The sequence below is a fragment of the Panthera uncia genome (assembly GCF_023721935.1).
Source record: "Panthera uncia isolate 11264 chromosome A1 unlocalized genomic scaffold, Puncia_PCG_1.0 HiC_scaffold_17, whole genome shotgun sequence".
NCBI classification, from domain to species: Eukaryota; Metazoa; Chordata; class Mammalia; order Carnivora; family Felidae; genus Panthera; species Panthera uncia.
This window is the reverse complement of record NW_026057577.1, coordinates 56339132-56366549: the sequence shown is the minus strand read 5'-3', so window position 1 is coordinate 56366549 and position 27418 is coordinate 56339132. Positions and strand designations below refer to the sequence as shown.

Sequence of the window (27418 nt, the reverse complement as noted above, 5' to 3'; positions counted from 1 at the left end):
GCCTGGAGTGAATGAAACTAGTGGAATAGAGCCAAAGATACCTGCAACAGATATAATTTGCTTGAGAAATGAATCTTTGTTATTGTAAATCACTGAGTTGTAGGGGTTGTTACCTCAACATAATCCATGAAAAAGGTGACTGATACCACTAGCTAGCGTTGTTAAGTTTTAGAGCACCAACGAGCCCAACCTTTATCTGTCCAGACCGTGGTTCAGTTGGCAACAACCTGAACCATCAGACTCCTTAAACCTGAAAAGATGCAAACTGCACTCAGACTCAAGATAGGAATCCAGGTCTTGGAAGGTTAATGTAAAAGTATAAAATAAAAATTACATTTTCTAAAAGCACTAAACAATTGTATCATTTTTAAACCTTGGCAACCACAAGTCTGTCACTCGTGGACCTGGATAGTTAAGGAGTGACTCCCCAGTCCTTTCCCCTATAGGCCACACGTTACCACCCCACCCCCACTTTTACCCCCAGAAGCGTGAATTGAACGCTGTGTCTTTAAGGGAGACGCGCGCAGTGGTTTCCGCACAGGACAAAATGTCTGCGAGGATCCTGGAGGCGACCGGGCGATCCCAGACTTCCAGCCCGCCTTCCGCTCCCGCCACGCTTCGGGGGTGATGGGGTGAGTGTGCGCCACCACGCATGCTGTGGCGCTCCCGGAGGCTGGGTCAGGGCGCCGCAGGCCAGGGGTGGGGGGAGGGGACCAGCCACAAGCCTCAGGGCCGCAGGTGAGCCTTCGACCCGCAAACGCCAGTGTCTGCTATTATCACAGACTGGCTGGTGCAGAGGCCGCCGGACGTGCCCTTCCTTCGCTGTGGTCAGGTTGTCCCCGGTGTAAAAGATGCGTGTGGCCCCAAAGTCTGAATAAAGGCACCGATCAGCTTCTTTTAGCACCTCATTTTTGCTCCTCCACAGTATCCCTTCAAAAAAGTTATTTGGGAATATCGAAAATCATCTGCTCTCCTTTTTAGTAAAATTGCCTTTTTTGCAGTCACACTTTTAACAGTGCAAGTGGTTGGGTGCCCTGTAGTGTGCTCTTTCTCTGAGATTATCTTAAGGTCTCAAATTTTGGAGAAGAGAAAACGGAATGCGAGCCAAATGCTCAAACAATCCCTGCCCCCACTTCCATGATACTCAAACAAAAGAATTTTCTGATCCTCTCTGAGTACACAGGAGCAGTTTGCTGTAACTACTGACAGTAGCCAAATGCCCCAAGCTTACCAAGCAAAATTATTTTTCCTTCCATGAAAGAAAAAAATAACCACCATCCGAACTTCTAATTAGCCCAGACTACATGGATAGGGTGTTTAAGAGAAACTGTTGTAGAGCGAGCTTAATAAATTAACATAATTAGGGTAATTATTTTATGCACTTCGCATTAATCTATTATTTGTACACCCTTTTTGGCCAAAAATAGCTTGAGGCAAAGGACAATAAAAAGTATACAACAATGTGTAAAATGGCCAAGAGCCAAAACAAGGAAATTCTCAATTAAAAATTCTTTGTTACAAAGGCCTTCAAAGTAGGACAGCTTTAAATTCTTCTAATTCATATCAAAATATGCATTTTACAAGACAAAATGGATCAACACTCTTCTTTTCAGGAACATATGTATTAAAGTAATGTAGGCCTGAACTAAAGGTCCACTTCAGGGTAGAAAATTTTCATTTAAAAAAATGCATGAATAGAGAATACATCAGAGCCTTTTAGCTAATGGTAGAGGTATCTAAGAGTTTGGCTTAAGACATGTAGAGAACATCTCTGACTCTCCATATAATTAGTTGTGGGTCCAGTAAATTTTTTTAAAGTCCATGTGTAACCTTTATCTAATATTTTCACACTTATCCCTTTCTTGCCTGAGCCAAGTATCTACACTTTACTTGGTTTTTAACTTCATCAAAGTCTTCAGCCTGGTGATTCCAGACTAGTTTTTCTAATTGTCTCGATTTGTTTATAAACAGATTAATTCATTAATTAATATTAGTAAACTAATATTTCTACAGAGATGGACAAGTAACAGATGAATGAATTGTGTTTTCCTTGATATTTGGGTCAATTGTCAAGGCTAATTATTTGTTTTAATTATTATGTTCTGCTTTGATTAAAGTTACTGGTGGATGAAGTAAATGAAAATGTTTTTATTGTTTCCACACAAATCTATGTGGATTTTGCATTAGTGTGAATTTCTTACTAAAATCCAGGCTCAACCTACACATACTTGTTTGTAATCCTGCCAGATTAATCCATCTGAAGTGATTGGCCTTGGGTGTGGAAGGACAAATACAGCTATAATTCATTTGTTATTCCCTTTTGAGAACATTGCCTGGTTCTTTGGCCTTTAGCTTGCCTAATATGTTGTCTATGTTCAGGTTTAAGTGTAAAATAAAAAAAATTAGTTTGTTTTATAGGATGATTTTTTAATGTTCCAGTCATGTTTTTTATGTACATACACACATATTTACACAAATTACTCATCCAGGTTTTGATCTCCCTTATTCTCTATACTGGTATTCAGGGGGGTCATACTGAAGAATCTCCATTTTAATCTGATAGGTTTTGAGAAGACTGGAACTTCAGAGAACTGCAAATAAAACTTTAAATGCAGTTTGAAGTAATTCATGTGAATTTATTATCTTCCACAGACTTTAACTTCTTACCATCCCTTCCAAATAGTGGATACTCAAATGAAACTCCCTTTGGGAGAGAGCAGAGGGTGGTACACTACTACTCTCTCCTCTTCCATGAAATAACAAAAATCTGCTTTTCTTTCAGCTTTTTTCCCTCTGAAACCGGACTAAAAAACTTCTACTGTTCATTTCATGCTAGCCACTTTTTTTTTTTTTTTTAAGTTTACTTATTTATTTAGAGAGAGAATGTGCACATGAGCTGGGAAGGAGCAAATAGAGAGGGAGAGAGAATCCCAAGCAGGCACCATGCTGTCAGCACAGAGCCCAACGTGGGGGTCGAACCCACAAACCAAGAGATCATGACCTGAGCCAAAACCAAGAGTCAGAGGCTGAACCAACTGAGCCACCGAGGTGCCCCTAGCTACTTTCATTTAGCATCAAGAAATTTTATTTTAGGAGCACCTGTCTGGCTCAATTGGTAGAGCACCCGACTCTTGATCTCAGGGTCTTGAGTTCAAGCACCATGTTGGGCATGGAGCCTAGTTAAAAAAAAAAAAAAAAAAAGAAGAAGAAATTTTATTTTAAAATATCAGCTGGAGGGCACCTGGGTGGCTCAGTCAGTTAAGTGTCTGACTCTTGATTTTGGCCCAGATTATGATCTCAGGGTTTGTGAGATCGAGCCCCATGTCAGGCTCTGTGCTGACAGCATGGAGCCTGCTTGGGATTCTGTCTCCCTCTCTCTGCCCCTCTCCCACTCATGCTCTTGCTTTCTCTCAAAATAAATAAATAAACTTAAAAAAATAAAATATGAGCTTGGAGGTCTAGTTATAAAACTAAAGAACTTGGTGAGAGTTAGCACTAGTGGCAATGTGTTTTTGGGCCCTGAAGGAGGTGGAAAGGGAAGAGATGCTGAAGCAGGAATCTCTGCATGAACAGTTGTATAGGGCCCCCAAGGCCTACCCTTTCCCCAGCATGGACACCGTGTGATGGAATTCACCCTCATGAGTGAACACTGCTCTGACCTTTACCACCTCTATCAGAATTATTGCTGGAAGCATTTCTCCTCACCAGACGGTAAGCTTCTGGAGGGGATGGATTATGTGGGTCTTCCCTTGGCATCCTGGGTAGTAAGCCCTTGCCTGACCCTGAGCAGGTGCACAATGAGCAATTTGAATGAGAATGGATGGAGTGAATGGATGTAAGGAAAATAATCACATTCATTGGCACCTTTCTTATAATTTAAAAACTGTTTAAGCAGAAGAGCACCTAGGTGGTTCAGTCTGTGGAGTGTCCTACTTTGGCTCAAGTCATGATCTCCTGGTTCATGGGTTCGGGGCCCATGTTGGGCTTTGTGCCAACAACGAGGAGCCTGCTTTGGATTCTGTCACCCTCTCTCTCTGTGCCTCCCTCACTCAAAGGTGTATATTCTCTGTCTCTCAAAAATAAACATAAAAACAAAACAAAAAAACCACCTCTGTCTTAAAAAAAAAAAACTAAGGAAAAATTTAGGGAGTTCTTATTTTTCATTTTCTTCATATTAGCTAACCGTAAGTTAATAGGTGTGTGTTTTTGTTGGGTACTTGGTAAGGAAGAAATGCATATCAAAGGGCTCCAGGAAACCAGACCTCCCCATCAATTTTTTTTTCCTCCATCATTTTCTACCTGAGAGGTGAGCAACCTAATTTGCATGCAGGTCAATTTAGGAAATGAAAATAAATTGGGTTGGGGAGGGAAGGTGGATCTGTGATTCTTTGTTTTTTATATTCAAAAACCCTCAAGGGAATTCTTCCAACTTAAACTACCTATTGTAGTGAATAATAGAATGTCAAAGAGAGACATAACACTGCCTTTAGCTACTAAGATCTTAATGTGGGCATGTATGAACAGTAAATGCTGGTAGCTTCTTTTTGCTCATGCCTTGAATTTATATGATATAGCACTGGAGAGTCCAATAGTGAGATCATCTGCATTATTTGATTTCAGCCACCAGTTTAGAGGCAGATAATCTTATCATTTCCCTTGACAGATGGGGAGATTGGGACTTGGTGAGCTGGGCCTAAGAAAAGTAGAGTCAGGTCATTACATTGAATGCAGTGTCCCTTGAGTGCCTGCCTGTGCTAGGGAGATGAGTGAGGTGTGGATCGAGACTCTCCTTCTGCTCAGGCAGGACACAGCAAACCACCTGATATCGAGCAACCCTCCACACTGGGTTCCTTCCACGGCCAGATGGAAGCACCCTATGCCCCATCGGACTGATCCTCCAGTCTCCATAGTTAAGGTTGCTTAGCCCAGCCTGAGCTCACATACCCAAGGATTGTTTCATTAAATTATTTTGTATTTATGCTGTCACGAGCACTCTGTGAAGGCATGTACACAAGTTCTGTCTTTCCACAATGTCAGCTTTATTTAATCATAAAGCAAGGTTAACATAATTGTAAAGCAGATTCAGAATTCCAAACTCAAAGACCTTTCACTACGCGTTTAACTTGGCGTCGTACGTGACACGCAAAACAAGAAAGATACAGTAAGGGTAAGTTAATGAATGAAATGCGAAGTCAGTCCATGAGCACACAGCTGGGATGAGGCCTTGACCAGTATGGGTCCACTCAGCGCTTCCTGCTTACTGTGTTCAAGCGGTGGAGGATCTCCATCACTTTCAGAGATCAAACGAGCAGAGCCTTCAGTGGCAGTTGCCTGATGCCAGTGGGACATGGAAGGGTCAGCATCTGGAGAATCTGGCAGTTTGCCTCAACAATCTTCCCTTTTTAAACGAGTTTCATCAGTCTAGCCCTTTCAGACTTCTTCTGGGTCTAAAGATTATCGGTTCTCGGTTCTTCCAGGCTCCCTTGGTTTTGCTGGTTATCAGTTCTGGGTGCCCCCAGGCAGTTAACAGTTCTAGCAGTATCTGTTCTCAGCTCATCACCCTTGTCTGCTTTCTTGATTCATTACATCCTTGCCTGACATGAGTGACTCCATCTTGCTCTCTACGTATGTACAGACCCTGCCATATATGTAGTCTACCTAAATGTGTCCACAGATGTGCATGCTTTCTTAGTACCTTTTTCCTCTTTTGTGTTGGATGCTTCCCTTTCTCCTTTCACACTAGCTGCCACACCCTCAACCGTCCCTCAACCAACCGTGTATCTCCTTATTTTTATTCAGATATATATAAAATCTTAATATATCCTACACAGATCTATATATTATTTAATAATAATGACATATTATACATACTTCATCTGACTTTTCTCCCTGTAGAATTCCTCCAGAAATCCCTCTAGGTCATCTAGCAGAGTTCCAATCCATGCTTTGAATGGCTGCACAAAATTCCCTGGTGTGAACACATTATTTACCCAGCTATTCTCTGACAGGTGTTCCCATGTTTCCAGTTTTTTGACATCCCAGATAATACTGTATTAAATATCCTAATACATTACTTTACGTATTAGTACTTTTAGTTCTACAGAATAGATTCCCAGGAGTGGATCCCTGATTGTATTTATTTTTAATTAATAGAAATTGCCAGATTGCTTTCCTAAAAGCCTTCACATCTCCACTAGTAATGTATGAACGTATCCTTTTCTTTGCCTCCCTTCTAGCTTTGGCTGACAGACCTCTTCATTTTTGTTAGTGCGACGGATCTGAAACCTTATTGTTACTTTAATAGCACTTCCCTGAATAGAAGTGATGTGTATCTTTTCACATATTTCTTGGCCATCTAATTTTGTTCTTAGGTCATTTGCCTATTCATATTTCTTGCCCATTTTTTATTGGGTTATTTGTCTTTTTCTTGACGGTTTGTTAGAGCTCTTTGTGTATTAGGGTTGTGACTGAAGATGCTAACTAAGGGTTCTCTTCCAAGCCAAGATGGTTGGCTAGGCGGCTTCCCTCCCTCTGCACTGTAGGAAAAGTTGAAACAAGCTGAGGGGTTGTTTAGCAGAACTAGGAAGGCTGTTATGACTTGTGGCCACAGACTGCTGGTCACCGTTTAGATACTTAGTCTGAACACAAGACTGTATTGAACCAGAGTGTAGCTGTATGCGGAGGACTGAGAAGGTGAGGCAGTTCAGTACTGTGCTGCCTTCCACCGGTTAAGACCTCCGAGAGCAAAGGCCTGCCAAGGCAGAGGATGTCCCTCTGCTGCCCTTGGAGGGGCAGCGCTGTGCTGGCCGACATTTGTAGTGCTGCTTATCCATGGCTCAGATGAGGCAGTCCACTAAGTCTAAGTCCACTAAGTCTTAATTCTGATTAAGACATCAGAATCAGTGCTTCTCACTCTTGTTTCCACCTTCACTCTTATAACAGATGGCATTCATGTATGTGGCACTCCTCTGGGCATCCCAGATTTTGAAGAAACCCAGAGACATCTTGCAGGGAGGTAAAGCATGACTAATTGTTCACCTCTGGTACTTTTAGGGGCACTTCAGTAATGACCACTCTCAGAGTGTGGCACAGGTAAGACAGTCTACAGCTTATGCATAGTTTTCAACCCCCAGCTCAAGAAAGCATATCAGAATTCAAAGTAATAGTCTTGATATTCTAGAATACCTTTAAATCTCTTTTAATTTATAAAAAAAACAAGGATTCATAAAACTATTCTCTCCACTTTTGTTTATGTTTAGCAATAAAACAAGGAACTCTGAAAAGAGAAGATTCCAATGTAGACGAAATGGAATTCTAAAAAAAATTTTTTTTAGGTAAATTTGGGTAACAAAAACAAACTCTAATACTAAAATCTGGTCTGTTGACTACCCATAATGTTATATAACCATAATGTTTACTAAGCGTAAAGAAAATTATCCTTGAAAGTGGTCTGTAACTCCCCTCCTCATCCTATTACTCCCTTTTTGTGGACTTCAGGGATTTAGTAAATCTCTTGGAGAAAGTCTAGCCTTTAATTTTTAAAGATGTTTTATCATAATTGGCCTTCATGAGTAACCATATTCAAATCAATGCCTAATGTATCAGAAAATATGTAAATAGCTATTTCTTTTGTTAGAAGAAGGCTGGTACTTACTTGTCTTTTTTGATGATTCTGGTAAATTCCCTCTTTTTTTAAAAATACGAGCGATATGTTAAAGGTCATGCCTGAGCCTGATTAGACTTGCTTGGTGGGGGAAAAGTGAGCTTTGGAAAACTGTAATGTATCTGTAACAAGAATCTTAGCAATTGAAATAAAAGCTTACGCTAAACACTACTGCTATTATAGCAACTTATTTTTCCAACTTTGCCTTCCATCATTCCCAGTTAACGTTTAACCAAAAAGATTCTGGAACTTTATTACCTCCACTGCTGCTGGCTCAAAGCCTGACAGTATGAATGGGCACTGACTATCTCATGGCGCATCTTGGCCTTGATATTCCCCCTGAAATAAATTCTCAGAAGAGCTCCAAGTCTTCCACGTGTTCTCTTACTATTTTTAAAGTTCCAGAACAAAGTTGTTTAGAATCACACATTTGCTCCTTTGTGAAGCTACTTTCTGAAGAATCAACTTCACCTTTTTTATTCCCCCTTGGTTGGTAGGTTATTGCTATGATAAATTGTTTTAACAGAAAAGACTTTGCAGTGACAGTCATTGGGTTGTGTTTGGATCCTTTTAACAACATACACGTTGGACAGAGCAAGTAGCTCTTACTTTTCTTTATTTTCTTCCTTCATTAAAAGTAGTGATCAAGCCTTTTATCTTTTAAATATATAGAAGGGAACACTGCATTGTGATGAGCAATAAAGAAAACAAATTTTGTTTTGTAACTGGAGCACCTGTGACAGGGTCAGAAAAACATGAACACTCGAACATGGTGCTAGCCAGCATTTCTAGTATCTATGTTTAGGGAGCGGTTTGCTGAATTTCTTTTACTCACTGCCTGTCCTCTGAATTTACTCCTAGCACTGCTGATGGTTCTTCAGAACTCAGGATTCCTGCTCAGTGTGTCCACCTGAGAACTTACATTGGCTGGAAACCATGAGGCAATGACAGGGACCCCCCAAGGCTGAGAGGACATGGCCAAATACCTAATTTAAAGGTAACGATTTAGAAAACTGCTTTGTATTTTTGTTTTCCTAAAGACATACATTTTTAAAACTAAAGTTTTAGTGGTTTTTAGTGCTGCCATTTTCCTCATAAGCACGTTGTTTTTAAATTCACACAACAAAGACTTATTTTGAAAAAAGTTCCCTCATTGAGAGGTTTTTAAAAAGCTGTTCAACTGGCACTTTCACCCCTAAAGTGTAAGAAACACATTTTTCATTCCCAAAGCTTTCTTGTCAGCTCGTTTCTACAGTTTGTTCCCTAACACTAAGAGAAGAAAACAAAACGGAGCCTTGCTCTTGTTCTGAAAAGGCAGTACATTTTTAAGAAGAAAAGGAAAGGGGCGCCTGGGTGGCTCAGTCGGTTAAGGCTGTGAGCTCAGCTCAGGTCATGATCTCACAGTTCATGAGTTCGAGCCCATGTGGGGCTCTGTGCTGACAGCTCCGAGCCTGGAGCCTGCTTCGGATTGTGTCTTTCCCCCTCTCAGCCCGTGTCCCGCTCACGCTCTCTCAAAAATAAATAAAAGCATTAAAAAAAATAAAAAGTTAAAACTCATACATACAAGAGCACTTGTTTAGCTGGTTTTTCCACTGAAGAAGCTTGGCTTCCCAGTTTTTAGTGTAACTACCCGCTAGCTGCGGACCCACGTGATTTTGAAGAGCGTTCCTAGTTCAGGGAAGAAGGCCTGGACACGTTGAACATTTTCTGAGGAATAAACAGTTAACACTTTAAAAGCACCCCAGGTACTACCCGAACGGAAGGGGTTTCCTCAGTTGTGAGCGTGTGTGTGCGTGCGTGTGTGTGTGGCTGGCGGCTGCCCTTACCTGTTTCTCCCTCGAACGCAGACGCCGCCGCGGAGAGAATGAGGAGTGACGAGCCGACGACGCCCATGGAAGACAGCGGCGCGCCGGACGACGCTACGGCGCAGGGCGGCCCGTGTCCCGGCCTGGCCCCGGCCCCTCCCGGCCGCCTGGGGGCGCCCTACTGCGAGGCCTGGGGCTACTTTCACCTGGCCCCCGCGCGCCCGGGCCACGCGGCGGGCCAGTGGGCCACCTGCCGGCTGTGCGGGGAGCAGGTGAGCCGCGGCCCGGGCTTCCACTCGGGCACCCCGGCGCTGTGGAGGCACCTCAAGAGCGCGCATCGACGGGAGCTGGAGAAGAGCTCCGCCCGCAGCTCGCCGGCCGCCGCCCCGGGCCCGCTGCCGCCGCCGCCGCCTCCTCGCGGGCCCTCGGCCGAGGGCGACTGGGCGCGCCTGCTGGAGCAGATGGGCGCGCTGGCCGTGCGCTGCAGCCTGCGCGAGCGCGAGCTGGCGCGGCGCGAGGCGGCGGTGGAGCAGGGCGAGCGCGCCCTGGAGCTGAGGCGCAGGGCCCTGCAGGAGGAGGAGCGCGCGGCGGCCCAGACGCGGCGGGAGCTGCAGGCCGAGAGGGAGGCGCTGCAGGGGCGGCTGCGGGAAGTGAGCCGCCGCGAAGGCGCCCTGGCCTTGGCCTCTACTCCGCTGCAGACTCCGCTCAAAGAAGAGCCCTTGGGGGAGAGGGACGGCTACATAATTACCAAGGTCCTGTAGGTCTGGGCCGCTTTCCACTCCCAACCCCTCCGGTGCCAGCGCTACTCCAAGAGTGGTCCACGGATCAGCCTCACCTGGGAGCTGAATCTCAGGCCCACCAAGATCTGCAAATGTGGACCCTTGAGAAGCACTTAGGAAACCAGAGCAGAACCAAAAATCACTTAATGCTCTGTGCCCCGCCACGCCTCGGGATGCCTGGGAGCACCAGCTCCAGGGGCCTCCTTTGCTGTTGGGCTTCGGTGCAAGGAGGTGGTTTTCCTCCAACTCCTCTTGGAAGGACAGCTCCGTCCTATATTACCCGGAGTCCTGTAACTTCCATACGTACCAAAGACTGCCACACCACGTGGCTGGACACCCGCCAGGGCAACCCAGGGTGGAGGGAGCACGGAAATGAGGATCGAGCGTTTTATCCAAGGAGAGTTTTATTCGTTTCCTCATGAATAAATCTTTGGCAAGTTGGCTTTGCCAGGCACGAGGTTCTGAAAAGGGGGCCATTTAGCCTCCACAACTGTTCTTTACCCTGTCATCCTAGTGCCTCATCAGAGCAATCTGGGAGAACCCCTGTTTGCTCCCCAGCTTGAAGAGAGCGCACCCCAGCTGTTCCCTTTCCGTTTAAGACCCAGTGGCAGCTGTGGTGCGTTTGTGTCTTACGCTTCCTTACTAGCAAAACATGAGCTCCTCCCTCCTTAGGAAGGGAGCTTGGTTCCCCACAAAACAGTCCTCACTTCTGGGCCACAAGAGAAGACATCTCTCCCATCTGAGGTCACCTTTACTTCTTCCCGTTTGCATCCATTCCTCTTCCACCTTTACTGGACCTTTGCTCCATTACCGTTTCTTCTTTCCTCTGACTCATTCCCTCCCTTCCCCAGACTACTCTGGTTCCTCAGCAACAAGTCTCCCCTTGTACTAAAAAGAAAGATTTGCCCAGCTTGACTGTCCCCAGCTTAACACTACCCAAGAGGGGTCCAGTTATCCTTGCTGCCTGTATTTCCTCCCCATACTTAAGTCCTTTCCTGGAGGTCAGCTTCCCATTCTACACTGGACCCGTAAGCTGAATATAATTTGTTTTCAGCCTTCATCTTGCTAGTAAAATGAACACCCACATATACTCCACCTAGACTGAACACTTGTTAACATATTGCCTTATTTTCTCTGCCCTCTATCCCAAACATACATGGCATTTCATCCTGAAGTATTTCAGTCTATATATCCTTATAGCTTCTAATACAGAGTCCTTAATCAAAATTCCCCCTTGTCTCAAAAATGTCTTTTTATCTTTCTTACAAAACAGGGTCCAATCAAGGTTCATACATTACTTTTTGATAACTTTAGTCTCTTTTAGTCTAGAATAGCTCCCTTATTACTTTTTTTTCCATGACACTTTTTTTTTTTTTAACATTTATTTTTGAGACAGAGCATGAACGGGGGAGGGCCAGAGAGAGGGAGACACAGAATCTGAAACAGGCTCCAGGCTCTGAGCTGTCAGCACAGAGCCCAACGCGGGGCTCGAACTCACGGACCGCGAGATCATGACCTGAGCCGAAGTCAGCCGCTTAACCGACTGAGCCACCCAGGCGCCCCTCCATGACACTTTTTGAGAGTCCCAGCCCTCTGGCTTCTAGAATGCCCTTTATTCTGGGTTTGATTGTTTCCTTAACCCAATTTATGCGCTCATTCGTGGCTCACCTGCCTCTGTGCCAGTGACTCCTGACTACCTCCAGCCTCACGTTTTCTTCCCAAGTTCTGCCCTTCATGTCCAATCCCTGCTGTGTGTCTCTATCTCTGTATAGCGTGCCACTGCAGATGGAAAGGGCAAATCTCTTCAGTTCCACATCCCCACCCCTCACCCGATTATAACATTTATGGGGCTCTGAGAAAGTATTAGGTATATACTGCACACTGTACATGTACCATCTGACTCTATTCTCACAGCAGCTCCTTGAGGAGGTAATACTGTGCCCACTTACAGCTAAGGAAACGAAGATAGGGGCTAAGTAGGTTGTAAGTAGTAGCTTTGAGATCCAAATTCAGTCTATACCTCCAGATGCCCTGTTCCTAGCTGCTGCACCATCTCCCTTGCTAGTCACTGTGTGGACACCAGTTTCCTCCCTAACTAATTCCAGGTATACTGGCACCATGTGCCAGAGCTGTGCCAAATGCTTTAGAATAAGTGCATGGGCAGCAACCCCATGACCTAATTATTCTTATGCCCATTTTGTAGAGGAAGAGACAAGCTCAGGGAACTAAGTAATGATGAGGGAGAGTGGGATTTGAATTCATCTCACTGAGGGACACCTGGGTGGCTCAGTTGGTTGAGCATCCTACTCTTGATTTTGGCTCAGGTCATAATCCCAGGGCCGTGGAATCTGTGTTGGGCTCTGCTGAGCATGGAGCCTACTTAAAATTCTCTTTCCCCCTCTGTCCCTCTCCCCCACTCACACACTCTCTCTAAAAGAAGAAAAGAAAAAAGGTTTGAATTCATCTCACTCAATCCTAGGCCCCTAATGTACTGAGGCTATTTCTATAAAGTGTCACACCTGTCTTCCTTCTGATGCCACCTGCTAAGATCAAGCCTCACTTAGCATTCATCTGGGGTTCATCTTCCCATCCTCGTCTTCCCCAATTGCCCCCTTCCTAACACTCAGCTTGGCCAAAGGAACTGTTCTAAGCCAACGTTGATTATATCACAATTCCTGCTCAAAGCCCCCACCCCCAGCCCCATCACCCATCGTTAAGCTTCAACTTTGTGGCCTGACATTCAAGTGCCCCCACCCTGGTGCCAGTCTTATCTGTCCCTTCCCCTACATGTACTGTATGCTCCAGCCAAACTAGACTCTTTGTTCTTCCTGACGTGTCCTGTTCTTATGGCCTTCCCTCCACTTAAAATGCCCCCTCAAACTCTGAGTATGAAAAATCCCACCCATTACAAAGACCATGCTCAAATTTGACTGCCTGCATGTAGCTTTCCTTGATTTCTAATTTAGAGACGATTCTTTACTTCTCTGGGTTCATGGCATTTTGTATGTAAATGTCCATTATTGGGCTGTTTGGTTTGAATCCAATCAATTGTACTAGTATGTCATTATCAGGAATGTTTTTCTTAAAACATTTTTTTTTTCATTACACAAGTAATGCAAATGCAATGCCCCAATCTAGGAAGAAATCAGAAAACAACAATCCCCCAGGGAGCCTGGGTGGCTCAGTCAGTTAAGCCTCTGACTCCAGCTCAGGTCATGATCTCACAGTCCGTGGGTTTGAGCCCCTCATCAGGCTCTGTGCTGACAGCTCAGAGCCTTGGAGCCCGCTTCAGATTCTGTGTCTCCCTCTCTCTCTCTGCCCCTTCCTAGCTCACACCCTTTCTCTCTCTCCTTCAAAAATAAACATTAAAAAAAAATTAAAAAAACAAAACAATCCCCCAAAGTCTTGTCATCTTAGTAAAACTTCTGTAAACTTTGTAATGTATTTTATTCTTTTGTATTTCATAATTTTTACATTATTCTAATAATAGTATGTTATTTCTATTAAGTATTGAAATTTAACTTCTTCACGTGGATTTGAAAGTTGGGCTATACTATAGGAATTTGAATTTTTAGAAGGGAAAAAAAGCTTCTACCAATGTTACTCTTCTATTCCACCAACTGTTAGAACCGTTAATACCAGCAAAGACTGAGTTTTAGAATTTTAACTGCCTCCTCAAGAAAGATGACTAATGGGAGCACCAGTAGCCTCTGTTTAGGGGACGGGGGAACAATATCAGGGGCCTGATTAACTTAGTGCTGGTTGTGGGAGAGATTTTACTTTCTCTTTTATATACTTCTGCCTTGTTGTACTTTTTTTATACCAAGCATGAATTACTTTTATAATCAAAAATAAAATAATTCACATTTCTCAAATGAGAACTCCTGACCATCAGCTTTCTACTTCCTTAGTTAAAATAAACAAAACCTCCAATACAAGGACTGATGTAATCCCCACTTCTAGAAAAGCCTAGAAAGAAGTGCAGCCCTTGTCTGGTCTATCATTTGACAGAGGGGGGAAAAAGAAGCCCCAGGGTGGCTTGCTCTCAATCAGAAGACTGCAGCTATGGTGGTTCACCTGACTCCAACCTCAATAGATACTGTGCCTCTTTGGCCTTGAGGACTTACGCTGGCTTGTCCTTACGCTGTCAGGACTCATAAGCCTGCATTGGCCTCTCTGCCTGTGACACAGTCAGCTCACAGAGTTATCACTGGCAATGGGTGATAGGGACACACCTTGCCTATACTGGCCGGGCTTCCCTGACTTAAGTGCCTGGGCTTACTAAGAGCGTCATCCAGGTGCTGCCTTTGAGAGCAATGCACACAGTGGCGAGGTGGGTGGCTGGAATGGGGGTACACAATGCCCTGAACCCAACTCCTGAAGGCCTGCCATGATGTAAAGTGATCAGTCACTTCTTTCAGTTAAAATCTGTCAGGGAGGAGGGGGAGGCAAAACAAAGTACTAACAGCCAAGGCTGAAACAGCTAGGGCCCTTTACACATCTAAGCTGTCATCCTGGGAGCTGCAGAAGGGGAGAAAGCTTGGCTTGGTTTGAGCTGAGTTTCTATTTTAAATGACTGTCCATGTCTTTAACGTCTTGGAAGGAATTCATAAAGACTGGGCTTTGGCTTTGCTGCCACTAATCAGGGAACTATATATCTAAATGTTTTGAACTTCTTACTTTTCCACAACCTGAATCTGTTTCTTTGTCTGAAAAATGGATGAGGTCATCATTCAAGTCCTCTTTGGCTGCTAACATGGTATGATCCCATGAAATAGTTAAACATCAATTGTTCTTTAAGTCAATGAGTTGTTCTATTTAACTGGATTTTCTTGTTAATTGCAAATTTAGAAATAAATGTTGAAAGTGACATGCCTATTAGTAAAAAATAATACTAGTGGATCCAACTTCTTCCATAGTACTGAGGTACTAACTCTATCACTCACTCCCTAGAACTGAAAATGTGTACAGCAGTAATGAGTACACTCTCTCGTACCCACTCTTTTTGTCCTCATGACACCCTGCAGGTAGGGCAGGTTTAGCTGCCCATATTTTACAAACGAGATCACATACTCCAACAAGGTGACGTGGTCTTTCACCTGGTCACTTCACCTTGTTGAAGGGTGTGGCCTCACACCACAGTTTGGAGGTTGGAGCTCAATCCACGGATACCGGCCATACCTGGGGCTAGAGCTGCACCTCCTTCCAGGCCTCCCTTCTGCTCCACCTCTTCACCAGTGCTATCCTGGCCAGAGCACCTATGGACACTTGGGTTGATGCTGGCTCCTCTCCACCCACAAGCTCTTGGGCTGATGCTAAGCCAGGCCTTAAGGAAGTGGGGTTGGCCTTTGCGTTAATTTCTTACTGCAGCTGTAACAAATTACCACAAACATAGTGGCTAAAAACAACTCAAGTTTATTACAATTGCAGGTCAGAAGTCTGAGATGGAACTCAATGTCGGCAGGGCTGTGTTCCTCTCTAGAGGCCTTGGGTGAGAATGCCACCTTTTCCAGCTTCTGGCCCCTTCTACCTTCCTTGGCTTCTGGCCCCTTCTACCTTCAAGGTCAGCAAGGGCCAATCTTTCTCAGATTGCATCACTCTATTACCCTCTTCCATATTTACTGGACTCTCTCCTTATCTTACTGTCAGTTGGTTAACAACCTAATTCTTTCTGCAACTTTAATTCTTCCCTGCCAGGTAACATATTGATAGTTTCCAGGGATTAGGACATAAACATTTGCTGGGGGGCAAGGGTGGGGGTCTATTATCTGCCTACCACAGCATTATCCTGCCTGGCTCAGGTTTGAGGGTACGTGAGAAAGGCAGAGCTTGAAGGGGGGCCCCTATTCTCCAGAAATCAATACTTTAATGGGGGTCCTAACCTTCCCCGCCTTGTAAATCTGCCTCATGCAGGTGCAGGGAGTACTCACAAACTTTTCTGAGACAGATACCTGAAAGGTGGGTGTGAAGGATGCCTTGGGGGTTAATCAGAGGCCTCCATAATGTCAAGAGCTAAATATTTAAATATCTGAGCACTAATTAGGATCTTGCTGACTAGGAAGGCCAGGTGGTGATATGTGAAGAGCTGATCAAGCCTTTGGAGTCAGATACGAATTAAAATTTAAGCTTCAAAAAAAAAAAAAAAAAAAAAAAAGAGAAAGAGAACTCAAATATTACAATGGAGAAAAATATTGAAATACTTTTAAAAAATCTCAGTTCCCAACCAGGGTATGTTAGGTGTCACTTTGGCAACCACCTTAACCTCTCTGAAACTCAGCTTCCTCATTAGTAGAATGGAGATAATACATACCTTACAGAGTTATTATAATGACTAAGTAAGATGTTATTCAGGCAAATTCTGATACAGAGTTTAAACTCAGTAACTATGCCTTCTTTCTCTTTCTCTTACTTACATGAATGGGAGTGCAAAACCAATCCAAAGGATCTGAGAAAGAGCAGGTTCCCTCAGATGATTCCTGAGAGCAGCTGCTCACAGGCCACAAAAGTTGGCCAAGTCATTTTCCTTCACGACAGAACTCCTTTTCTATCAAGACATAAGTTCCATACCTGTTATCGCAAATGAGATAATCCAGTCAAAATTCTATATGACTTGTGACTATAAAGTAGTCTGACAATCTTATAAGTGAATATACCAAAATCTATCCATCTAAGTGCTTTTCCCTTCAAAGTAGTCACTTTGAAAGACTAAATAGTTTTGGAGCATCTGGGTGTGGCTTCAGTCGTTTAAGCATCTCAGGTCATGATCTCACAGTTTGCAGGTTCGAGCCCTGCAATAGGTTCTGTGCTGATGGTGTGGTGCCTGTTTGGGATTCTCTCCCTCTCTCTCTCTTTCAAAATTTCATTTAAAATATGAAAAAAAATCAGATTAAAAAAAAAGGAAAGACTAAACAGTTATTCCAAAAATGTTTCCATGCTTAAAACATCTCTGGAACTCCTCTTTTAGAGTTGCTCTCAGAGTCTCTGACACATTCTTTAAAACATCATTAAGTTGGCAAATACTCATCTTTCCAGGAAAATTTTGATTTTTGAAAAAAGCTGCCAGTCATTCAGAGCCCAGGCTGATAAATACAGTAGATGGTTAACCAAATTAACATTTCAGGCTAATAAAGTGTGATTATAATAAAGCAATCATTATTTTTGTGTGGTTCATAAATTGGTCTTGATAGTGTTATATATTAAGGTTAAATAAAGGTAGCTTGGCCATAGTAGACATTAAAGCTCACTTTAGTGGGTTTATGATGTGAATTAATTCAGATAGCACTGGGAGTCATTACATATTTAAAAAGTATTAAATGCTTCTTTTCATGAAAATCTTAATTATGACATTCTCTGAAATCTGATTTCATAGTATTAAAATAAAGGCTTTAAGGAAAAGCATTAAGTGCTAATGAAAGCTTTATTATTTCGGTATATATTCTCCTGGGCCTTTGGTCAAGATAAGTAATGATCAGATGAATGAGTTGGAAACCTTCCTGGCCTCTGAAGTCTACTAGTAATTGGAAGCTAAGTAACACACTGTCACTAGCTTGAATACATTTAATAATATTCCACCAACTTCTCCCTGTCTTTTGCTTTCTGGACAATGAAATACCGTGGCATCTTAACGCAGATGAAAAAAGGTAGCAGGCAGAAGACAATGTATGCCTCCATTCACATTAACCTCCTCCCCAGGGTGTCTGCTTCTCATCTTCCAGGGACTTTCTGATTTACATGTTCTCCATCAACTCCAATTTCCAATGACCTGATTGATGGTTTTAATTTTGTTTTGTTTTTTGGTACTTCAATGATCTATCGTTCAGACTAAGAGCCACAATACCCAATGTCTGAGTAAGCAGAGTCACTATCACTGTCAGGTAACCAGAGGAGATACATAATTGAATGAAGGGCTGCAGCCTCAGTAAGGTTTTACTGTTGTCTATATATCCAAAACCCTCAAAAACATGAATACAAATTTTTTGAAGGCAGAGATGATAAGATTCCCCTAAAAAGGTCCTGTTTAGAGACAGATCTGAAAACATTTGAAAAACACAAATTGCTCCCCTCCCACCCCAAGAACTTTTGCAAAAACTCTGAAATGAACAGAAACTGTTTTGTTTAACGCTCAGGAACTATCAAGGGCTTCATATGACCAGTTGGCCTTTACATTCTACAAATACCATCTAAAAATAAACATAAGCTCCAAGACGACAGTCTTGTCCCATTTACTACTGTATCCCGCGTGCCTAGAATAGTGCCTGGCCTGTATTAAGTGCCCCAAGGCTATCTGCTGAATGAATATGTGCTGTTGAAAGATTTTACTGTCTGAAATCTAGTTCCTCTTTCAGTTCTCCCTATAGTTCTCCTGCTTCTAGAGTGTACTGAACACCAGGATGGGCCTGCTAGATGTCCCTGTCACCTTCTCCAGAAGCTTCATTCCCAAAGTCATGCAGAATCCACCCCTTCTTGGAGGATGACCTCAAACGGTCACATACAATACCTTCTACCCTTTCTCACTGTCTATCATCTACTAGTCTCCTGCTCATTCTGCAGTACTCGTTAAGAAATCCAGCTCCTGGGGGCGCCTGGGTGGCTCAGTCGGGAAAGCGTCCAACTTTTGCTCAGGTCATAATTTCACAGTTTGTGAGCCTGAGCCCCGCGTCGGGCTCTGTGCTGACAGATTGGAGCCTGGAGCCTGCTTCGGATTCTGTGTCTCCCCCTCTCTCTGCCCCTCCCATGCTCATGCTCTGTCTCTGTCTCTCAATAATAAATGTTTAAAAAAATTTAAAAAAGAGAAAAGAAATCCAGCTCCTGTAATCAAGACAGTATGGTACTGGCACAAAAACAGACACTTAGATCAACAGAACAGAATAGAGAACCCAGAAATGGACTCATAAATGTATGGCCAACTAATCTTTGACAAAGCAGGAAAGAATATCCAATGGGATAAAGACAGTCTCTTCAGCAAGTGGTGCTGGGAAAACTGGACAGCGACATGCAGAAAAATGAGCCTGGACCACTTTCTTACACCATACACAAAAATAAACTCAAAATAGATGAAAGATCTAAATATAAGACAGGAAGCCATCAAAATCCTAGAGGAGAGAGCAGGCAAAAACCTCTTTGATCTTGGCTGCAGCAACATCTTACTCAACACGTCTCTAGAGGCAAGGGAAAACAAAAGCAAAAATGAACTACTGGGACCTCATCAAAATAAAAAGCTCTGCACAGCAAAGGAAACAATCAGCAAAACTAAAAGGCAACCGAAGGAATGGGAGAAGATATTTGCAAACAATGTATCAGATAAAGGGTTAGTATTCAAAATCTACGAAGAACTTACCAAACTCAACACCCAAAAAACAAATCATCCAGTGAAGAAATGGGCAAAAGACATGAATAGACACTTCTTCAAAGAAGACATCCAGATGGCCAACCAACACATGAAAAAATGCTCCACACCACTCATCATCAGGAAAATACAAATCAAAACCACAATGAGATACCACCTTACACCTGTCAGAACAGCTAACATTAACAACTCAGGCAACAACAGATGTTGGCGAGGATGCGGAGAAAGAGGATCTCTTTTGCATTGTTGGTGGGAATGCAAACTGGTGCAGCCACTCTGGAAAACAGTATGGAGGGTCCTCAAAAAATTAAAAATAGAACTACTCTATGACCCAGCAGTTGAACTAAAGGTATTTATCCAAGGGATACAGGTGTGCTATTTCAAAGGGACATATGCACCCCAATGTTTATAGCAGCACTATCAACAATAGCCAAAGTATGGAAAGAGCCCAAATGTCTATCGATGGATGAACGGATAAAGAAGATGTGGTATATATATACACTGGAGTATTACTCGGCAATCAAAAAGAATGAAATCTTGCCATTTGCAACTACGTGGATGGAACTGGAGGGTATTACGCTAAGTGAAATTAGAGAAAGACAAGTATCATATGACTTCACTCATAGGAGGACTTTAAGAGACAAAACAGATGAACATAAGGAAGAGAAGCAAAAATAATATAACAACAGGGAGGGGGACAAAACATATGAGACTCTTAAATATGGAGAACAAACAGAGGGTTACTAGAGGGGTTGTGGGAGGGGGGATGGGCTAAATGGGTAAGGGGCATTAAGGAATTTACTCCTGAAATCATTGTTGCACTATATGCTAACTAACTTGGATGTAAATTAAAGAAATACATTAAATAATTAAAAAAAGAAAGAAAGAATTCCAGCTCCTGAGTCAGCCTTCTTATCCACACCTATCTATCATCACCTCAAGGAGTGAAGATGACCCATCCATTTATTTGCCCCACTGCTCTCACTTCAATAACCACCATACCCACTGCAGAATGCTACTCCTAAAACTGTACCCTTGCTATGGGTAGCAGGGCATAACAACACAAAAAATTGCTAATATTTGAGGACTTATTATGTACTGTACATAATAACGTACATATTATGTATGTACAGTATTATGTACTGTTCAATATGACATAGGCCTTATCTCAACTTCCCAGTAACTCCATGAAGACTAATTAAAGTATACAGGCTTAAATAAACTTTTAAACATCACTCAGCTCAGGAGTGGTTGAGCTGTAATGTGAATCCAGGTCAGTCAGACTCGTAAGCCGGTGCTCTTAATAGTCCACTGGGATGAAAAGAATAAAGATTTAAACCCAAGCTCTACCACTCTGCCACACAGACTTTTTAGAGGTGCCTGGGTGGCTCAGTCAGTTAGGTGTCCGACTTCGGCTGAGGTCATAATCTCGCAGTCTGTGGGTTCAAGCCCTACATCAGGTTCTGTGCTGACAGCTTGGAGCCTGGAGCCTGCTTCAGATTCTGTGTCTTCCTCTCTCTCTGCCCCTCCCCTGCTCATGCTAAGAACAGATAAATATCAAAAAAAATTTTTTTAAATAAATAAAACAGAGAAAATAAAATAAAAAGTCTCCAAATCTCAGTTTTCTAACTCATAAAATAGTGGCAGGAATTAAGAAGATAATATATATTAAGTGCTTAGCACAGTATTTGACATAGCACAAATGTGTGTTCCATTCATCCTACCACAAATGCTCACTGAACACCTCCTAAACATCCAATGCTGTGATAAGTACTGAAGATACAGCAGAGAATAAGACCAAAAAGGTCCCTGCCTTCACAGGTCTGCACAGCTCAATAAATGGGTGCTCAATAAATACCAAATAGAGGGGGAAAAGCCCTCACAGAGGTCTGTCAGCCTCCACTCTGCCCCTCTTCAGTCAGTCATAGCTATTTTGCTATAAAGCGATACAATCAGAATTAGATTCTCTGCTTAAAATCCTCCAGGAATTCCTCACTGATGAAGAGACAAAAAATCCAAATTTCTTAACACAATATTTGAGAATAGCTGTAGGTATGTGGTTCAGTTCCCCTCCCCACTGGCTCCTCTTTTGTTTTGTTTTTTTTTTTAATTTGTTTTTTCTTAATGTTTATTTATTTTTGAAAGAGAGAATGTAAGCGGGGAAGGGGCAGAGAGAGAGAGACAAAATCTGAAGCAGGCTCCAGGCTCTGAGCTGTCACTACAGAGCCCAAAGTGGGGCTCGAAGTCAAGAACTGTGAGATCATGACTTGAGCTGGTATCAGAGGCTTAATTGACTCAGCCATCCAGGTGCCCCTCCCACTGACTCCTCTTAAAGAGGTAAAACCTTTCTCCATATGAAATCTATCTGGAAGTTTGAATTGTAAACCAGTCAATGTAGGCCAGTTCTGGTAACAACACAAGAACAAGAGTCACCAGTTTGGCACCTCAACCTCTTCCCACCCCCATCACCCATTCTCTCTGCCTCTGTCTCTGTCTCTGTCTCTCTCTCTCTCTCTCTCACACACACACACATACACACACACCTGCAGTTCTGTAAGGCAGCGTCAATGTCATAGATTCTGTCAAACCATCTGAAAACCAAGCTTTCAATCCATATTTTTCCAATTGTAGGACACAGGCCATCAGTGGATTATACAATCAATTTAGTGGCTGGAATCAGTGACTTGGAAAACAAAATAAAGAGTCCATTATGTGAACTAACAGCTAAGTACTGGTGTATAAAACTTGCTATAAATGCATACACAAGACACATACTGAGCTGTCATATAAACTGTATTTCTTAACATGGACCATGGTCAAAATGGTTTGAAACCCATTACCTCATACCCTCTATGTAGCCTCAGTTCCTTCCATGTTTCCTCAGTCACACAAAACCCATCTGTATCAAGCCGCTTGCAGTTCCCCAAACCCACCTTGCTCTTTCACTGTTTGCCTTTAAGTATACAAGCCAGGCTGGGTACTAGGAATACAACTGTGAGAAAAACCCAGGCCTTGCCTACATGACATGTAAGAATCTAGACAGACAAATGCTATACTAATCACGTTAATATATGTGAACTGAAATAGTCTAAATGAAACAAATAAAGATTTTCAAGAACATTTATCAAAGGCAATCCAGTCTACTGGACAAGGGAGGCATCCCTGAAGAAAATCAATTAGCAGAGATCTAAATGTCAGAGTTAACTATAAGGGTATAGGAAGAACATTCCAGACATACCAGAATAAAAGTGGCCTTAGGGTAAGAGAAGGTGTGGCATGTTTGAGAACTGAAAAAAAGGTTCCTGCTCTGACAGGGACCAGAAAAGCTGGCAGTGGCTAGACCAGGTAGAATGTTATGGGCTAGGATTTTGTTTTCTGTCCTCAAGAGTAATGGAAAGCCACAGGAGGATTTAAATAGGAAATGATGAAAGAGGGGTTGTGAAGACACTGTCCGTGCCTGCAGCGTAGAAGATGGACTGGAGGGAGGACAGAGTGACTACAAGCCGACCAGCTGGGAAGCTAGTAGAATAGTCCATGTGGAGGTTCCTCAAAAAAATTAAAAATAGACCTACCCTATGACCCAGCAGTAGCACTGCTAGGAATTTATCCAAGGGATACAGGAGTACTGATGCATAGGGGCACTTGTACCCCAACGTTCATAGCAGCACTCTCAACAATAGCCAAATTATGGAAAGAGCCTAAATGTCCATCAACTGATGAATGGATAAAGAAATTGTGGTTTATACACACAATGGAGTACTATGTGGCAATGAGAAAGAATGAAATATGGCCCTTTGTAGCAACATGGGTGGAACTGGAGAGTGTGATGCTAAGTGAAATAAGCCATACAGAGAAAGACAGATACCGTATGGTTTCACTCTTATGTGGATCATGAGAAACTTAACAGAAACCCATGGGGGAGGGGAAGGAAAAAAAAAAAAAAGACGTTAGAGTGGGAGAGAGAGCCAAAGCATAAGAGACTCTTGAAAACTGGGAACACTGAGGGTTGATGGGGGGTGGGAGGGAGGGGAGGGTAGGTGATGGGCATTGAAGAGGGCATCTTTTGGGATGAGCACTGGGTATTGTATGGAAACCAATTTGGCAATAAATTTCATATATTAAAAAAAAAAGAGATGAACAAGAAAATAAATAAATTTTAGAATATTATTAAAAAAAAAAAAGAAAACGTACCAAATTAAGATATAATCTTTAAAAGAAAATTTTTTTTACATTTATTTATTTTTGAGAGACAGAGCACAAGTGGGGTGGGGGCAGAGCGGAAAACACAGAATCCAAAGGAGGCTCCAGGCTCTGATGCAGGCCCTAAACTCACTAACCATGAGATCATGACCTGAGCCAAAGTCAGACGCTTAGCCGACTGAGCCACCTAGGCACCCCTAAGAAATAATCTTTAACATGAAAAGTTGGAAGGTGTTTGATTTGGGCGAGCCATTAATTTTCATTAAGTTCAGAACAGAATAAAAATGAAACATCACAAGTAAAAACTTTTAAAAGCAGGGAGAAAAGTCTGTTATGAGGAAAAACTGCTACCTAGCTATTTAATTCTACAAAATAATTTCTTTATTTTACTCTAATGTTGACGGTTTCTTCTCTTCTCAAATTTCACCAGCTTCTCATGTTCTGGCAAAAAGAATCCAGCAACTTGTAGCTCCACTTAAAATAAACCTTTGGGTAGCCTAGGTGGCTCAGTTGGTTGAGCATCCAACTTCGGCTCAGGTCATGATCTCAGGGTTTATGAGTTCTAGCCCCACATCAGGCTCTGTGCTGACAGTGCACAGAGGCCAGAGGCTGCTTCGGATTCTGTGTTTCATTCTCTCTTCCCCTCCCCCACTCGTACTCTCTCTCTGTCTCTCAAAAATAAATAAATGTAAAAAAAATTTTTTTCAATAAAATAAAAAAATAAACCCTTAAAGGCTACCGTAATTAATTTACACTGTGTGAATATAATTTAAAATATGAGACACAAAACAATTTTATGTGTAATCCAAACTACATAATTCACATCTACGCTTCTAAACAAACAGAAGCTCACATCTCTGTACTTTTACAGTGTACAAACTGCTTTTATATACATTTTCTCATTTTCTATTCAAGACAGACACGTGAGATAAATATTATTCGTATTTCACAGATGGAAATAGACTTAGACATTATTCAGTCCTTTATCTGCCATATAGTATAGCCCTGAGACTTTAGATTTGCAAAGGGTTTTAATAACATAAATGTCACATATATTTCCATTTTTATCACCATTTTCAAGTCTCCATTTTCTTAACAAAAGAAGGCAATGAAAAAAGTTTTCTACAATCTAATAATAAAAATGGGAAATATTATATACACAGTTGTACTTTACTCAGTGAGTAAAATCTACCACAATTCTACTTTGGGCCTCCTATACTATTACCTATATACAGGGCCCAAGTGCCAGAAACACATGTAAATTTTTGTTTTCTATTTAAGAGAAAATAATGCAGAACACTTCTGTTGCCTTCAAGTCTAATGTACATAAAGAAGTGCTGGGTTGTGTAGGTGGCTAGAAACAATACAGAAAATGACTTTTTGCAGATCCGGAGTTATAGGGCCTCTGACTATCCCAGTTTAGGCCTGTAGGGTCTTGACAACTTGTTTGGTCATATGTCCCATCTTTTGTAATAAATTTATTTTTCTTTCCCCACACTCCTCTTTTCTTCCTAAGTACCCTGTACCATCCAGAGTAGAAATTCCAACAGGGCGACTTTCTTTCTGAATTATCTTCCCCATTACATACTTTTTTTTCAGAACTTTCTTTTCCTATTTCTAAATCTTGAAGATATTTCTTTATAGTAGATGAGGGGGGAGCTATAGCTGATATTCACTGCCAGGAAAGAGAAAGTCCCAGCAATAATTTCCCAGCAAAAAGCTGAGACAGAAGTTAAATGGAGAGGAAAAGAACAGTGATAACTGGCAGGGCAGGGACATCTGCACTCAGAAAGCTGCACTGCAGTTCTCCAATATTTGAAGTTCTCCTGTTGTTACTACTCTGCCAATTTAAAGAGAAAATTCTGGCTGGTCGTGAGTTCAAAGCAGACCAATATATTTAAAACATTGGTTCAATGAATCAGTCTTTTTGATATTATGATTATAATGTTTTTATTGCATTTGAAGACATTTTCAATAAATATCTTGAGTTTGAGGCCTGGGCTAGGCAATCCTTTTGCAATAGAAATCAGATTTCTCTGGCACAACTCCATTGCCAGCAATGGGATTTATCAAAACTATAAATGCCAGCACATGGAATATTTCAATACTGTACTCAATTGCTCATATCTAAATATTTCAGCTATAAAACAAACCAAGTGTAAATGCTTATTATATAGTACAAACCAACAAATTCTTCACAGAAGAAAACAATGAAAGACTAATTTTCTATAACATATCACCTGTTCATTAGTTCTTCAACAATATTACTTAGGATATTTTAGGAATAAAATTTATGCACCACTACCCCTGTTTTCTCAACATTTTCCACCTAGGTTCTAAAGGGCATAAACAAGGATGCTTGTAATCATACTTGTTTTTATAAACTTTCGATGTTTCTCTTGCTGTGTATCTTATAATGATGAATATATGGAGACAAGGACAAATGTACATTTAAAATTACTGGTTATATGAATTTTGCTTATATGGGTCTTATAAATGACAAGATAACATAACAAAGTCTGATAAACTCAGCCGTGCCCTGTGAACTTTAGTTTGCTCACAGCATAATCTAATTCAGTTACTATTTATTAGTTTTAAAAAAATGTTTTTTAAAAGCTGCAAACCACCCTTTATTACACATTTCTGAATCATGAGGGGGTAAATTGTGATACAGTTCCCTCATGTTAGGGACTCTTTTGGAGGGAAAACTTTTGCAATAAAGAGTTTCCAAACTCTTTTAAAAAAGCTTGAATTGTGTTCTATGACTGACATTCATTCTACAGTCCCTTTGACCCAAGGGACAGTCGCTGGCACATCTTTTTGAGATTTAGTTTCTGGGAAGTTTTCGGCAAACCTCTCGCGTGCTTTCTCCCAGTTCTTTTTGCTCTTGTTTTGGAGAAGGTGAATGTCTTCAATTGAGGATGGTTTTCCTGTCCCCAAGCCTGCATGTGTTCGCCGAAGCTGAAGCTGGATCTGTTACCAAAAAGTGAGATGACTTACTGTGGAGTCTAAATACACTGAAATCTGCTGTACCTAACGTGGTACTTTAATTCTTTGACTTAGAAAGACTGATGCAAAATAAAAACCTGTCAAATCCATCAAATACATAAAGAGATACATACGTGATTATACATAGAACTTGAACTCATTTTTCTACTATGTCTTGTCTATCAATAATGTCTATGTACTGTCTATCAATAATTACAGCTGTCTCAATACAGAAAATACAGTGCTCCTTAAATAGCCATCACCGAATTTCAATGAGATGCTGCACAATCTGTCATTAATCCCACTCTAGCCAGAAGAAAAGGTAATACTACTATCATCCTAGCCTTACCTAAGAAAGTGAATAGGTAGATTAAACATTAAGAGTCATAAAGAGGGACAAAGAGAGTCATAAAGAGAACCTGACTGTTTATTTTCATGAAAAGAGGGAAAGAACTTCTCATTATTTTGAGAACCATTAAAAGCCACCAGTTAGTTACTAAATGCCTACTGTATGTCAAGTACCCCACTTGGGACTTTACCTTCATGACACCTCTTAGAAAACAATCCTTATAATCCCCATTTTTACTGATGAAAACTGAAGTCCAAACTTGCCCTACATCACACGACTAGTAAGTGA

The 27418-nt window shown here is 41.9% G+C and overlaps 2 protein-coding genes and 1 non-coding gene across 8 annotated transcripts in view; 2 read left to right on the top strand and 1 right to left on the bottom strand.

Moving 5' to 3' along the window:
• Positions 1-477: 477 nt before the first annotated feature.
• On the top strand, positions 478-14254 carry ZBED3 (zinc finger BED-type containing 3). 6 transcript variants are annotated; one of them, XM_049649687.1, is made up of 4 exons: positions 478-632; positions 7054-7092; positions 8525-8660; positions 9511-14254. In XM_049649687.1, exon 4 carries the CDS (start codon positions 9528-9530, stop codon positions 10227-10229), a length of 702 nt encoding a protein of 233 aa, XP_049505644.1. In that variant the 5' UTR covers positions 478-632; positions 7054-7092; positions 8525-8660; positions 9511-9527; the 3' UTR covers positions 10230-14254. The 6 variants fall into 6 exon arrangements, with proteins under 6 accessions (XP_049505644.1, XP_049505639.1, XP_049505643.1 ...); XM_049649682.1 differs by having other exon boundaries at positions 2783-7092; XM_049649685.1 differs by having other exon boundaries at positions 492-3711.
• Positions 6679-6816, top strand: LOC125935907 (small nucleolar RNA SNORA47). Its single transcript, XR_007461885.1, has one exon. It is a non-coding gene; the product is annotated as a small nucleolar RNA SNORA47 (small nucleolar RNA).
• Positions 14255-24568: 10314 nt separating the features above from the next.
• The window catches only part of AGGF1 (angiogenic factor with G-patch and FHA domains 1), a 28298-nt gene continuing 25448 nt past the window's right edge, over positions 24569-27418 (bottom strand). The window contains exon 14 of the mRNA XM_049649681.1: positions 24569-26766. Within this exon, the coding sequence (XP_049505638.1) occupies positions 26566-26766 (201 nt within the window). The 3' untranslated portion in view covers positions 24569-26565. The remainder of the gene's footprint in view (positions 26767-27418) is intronic.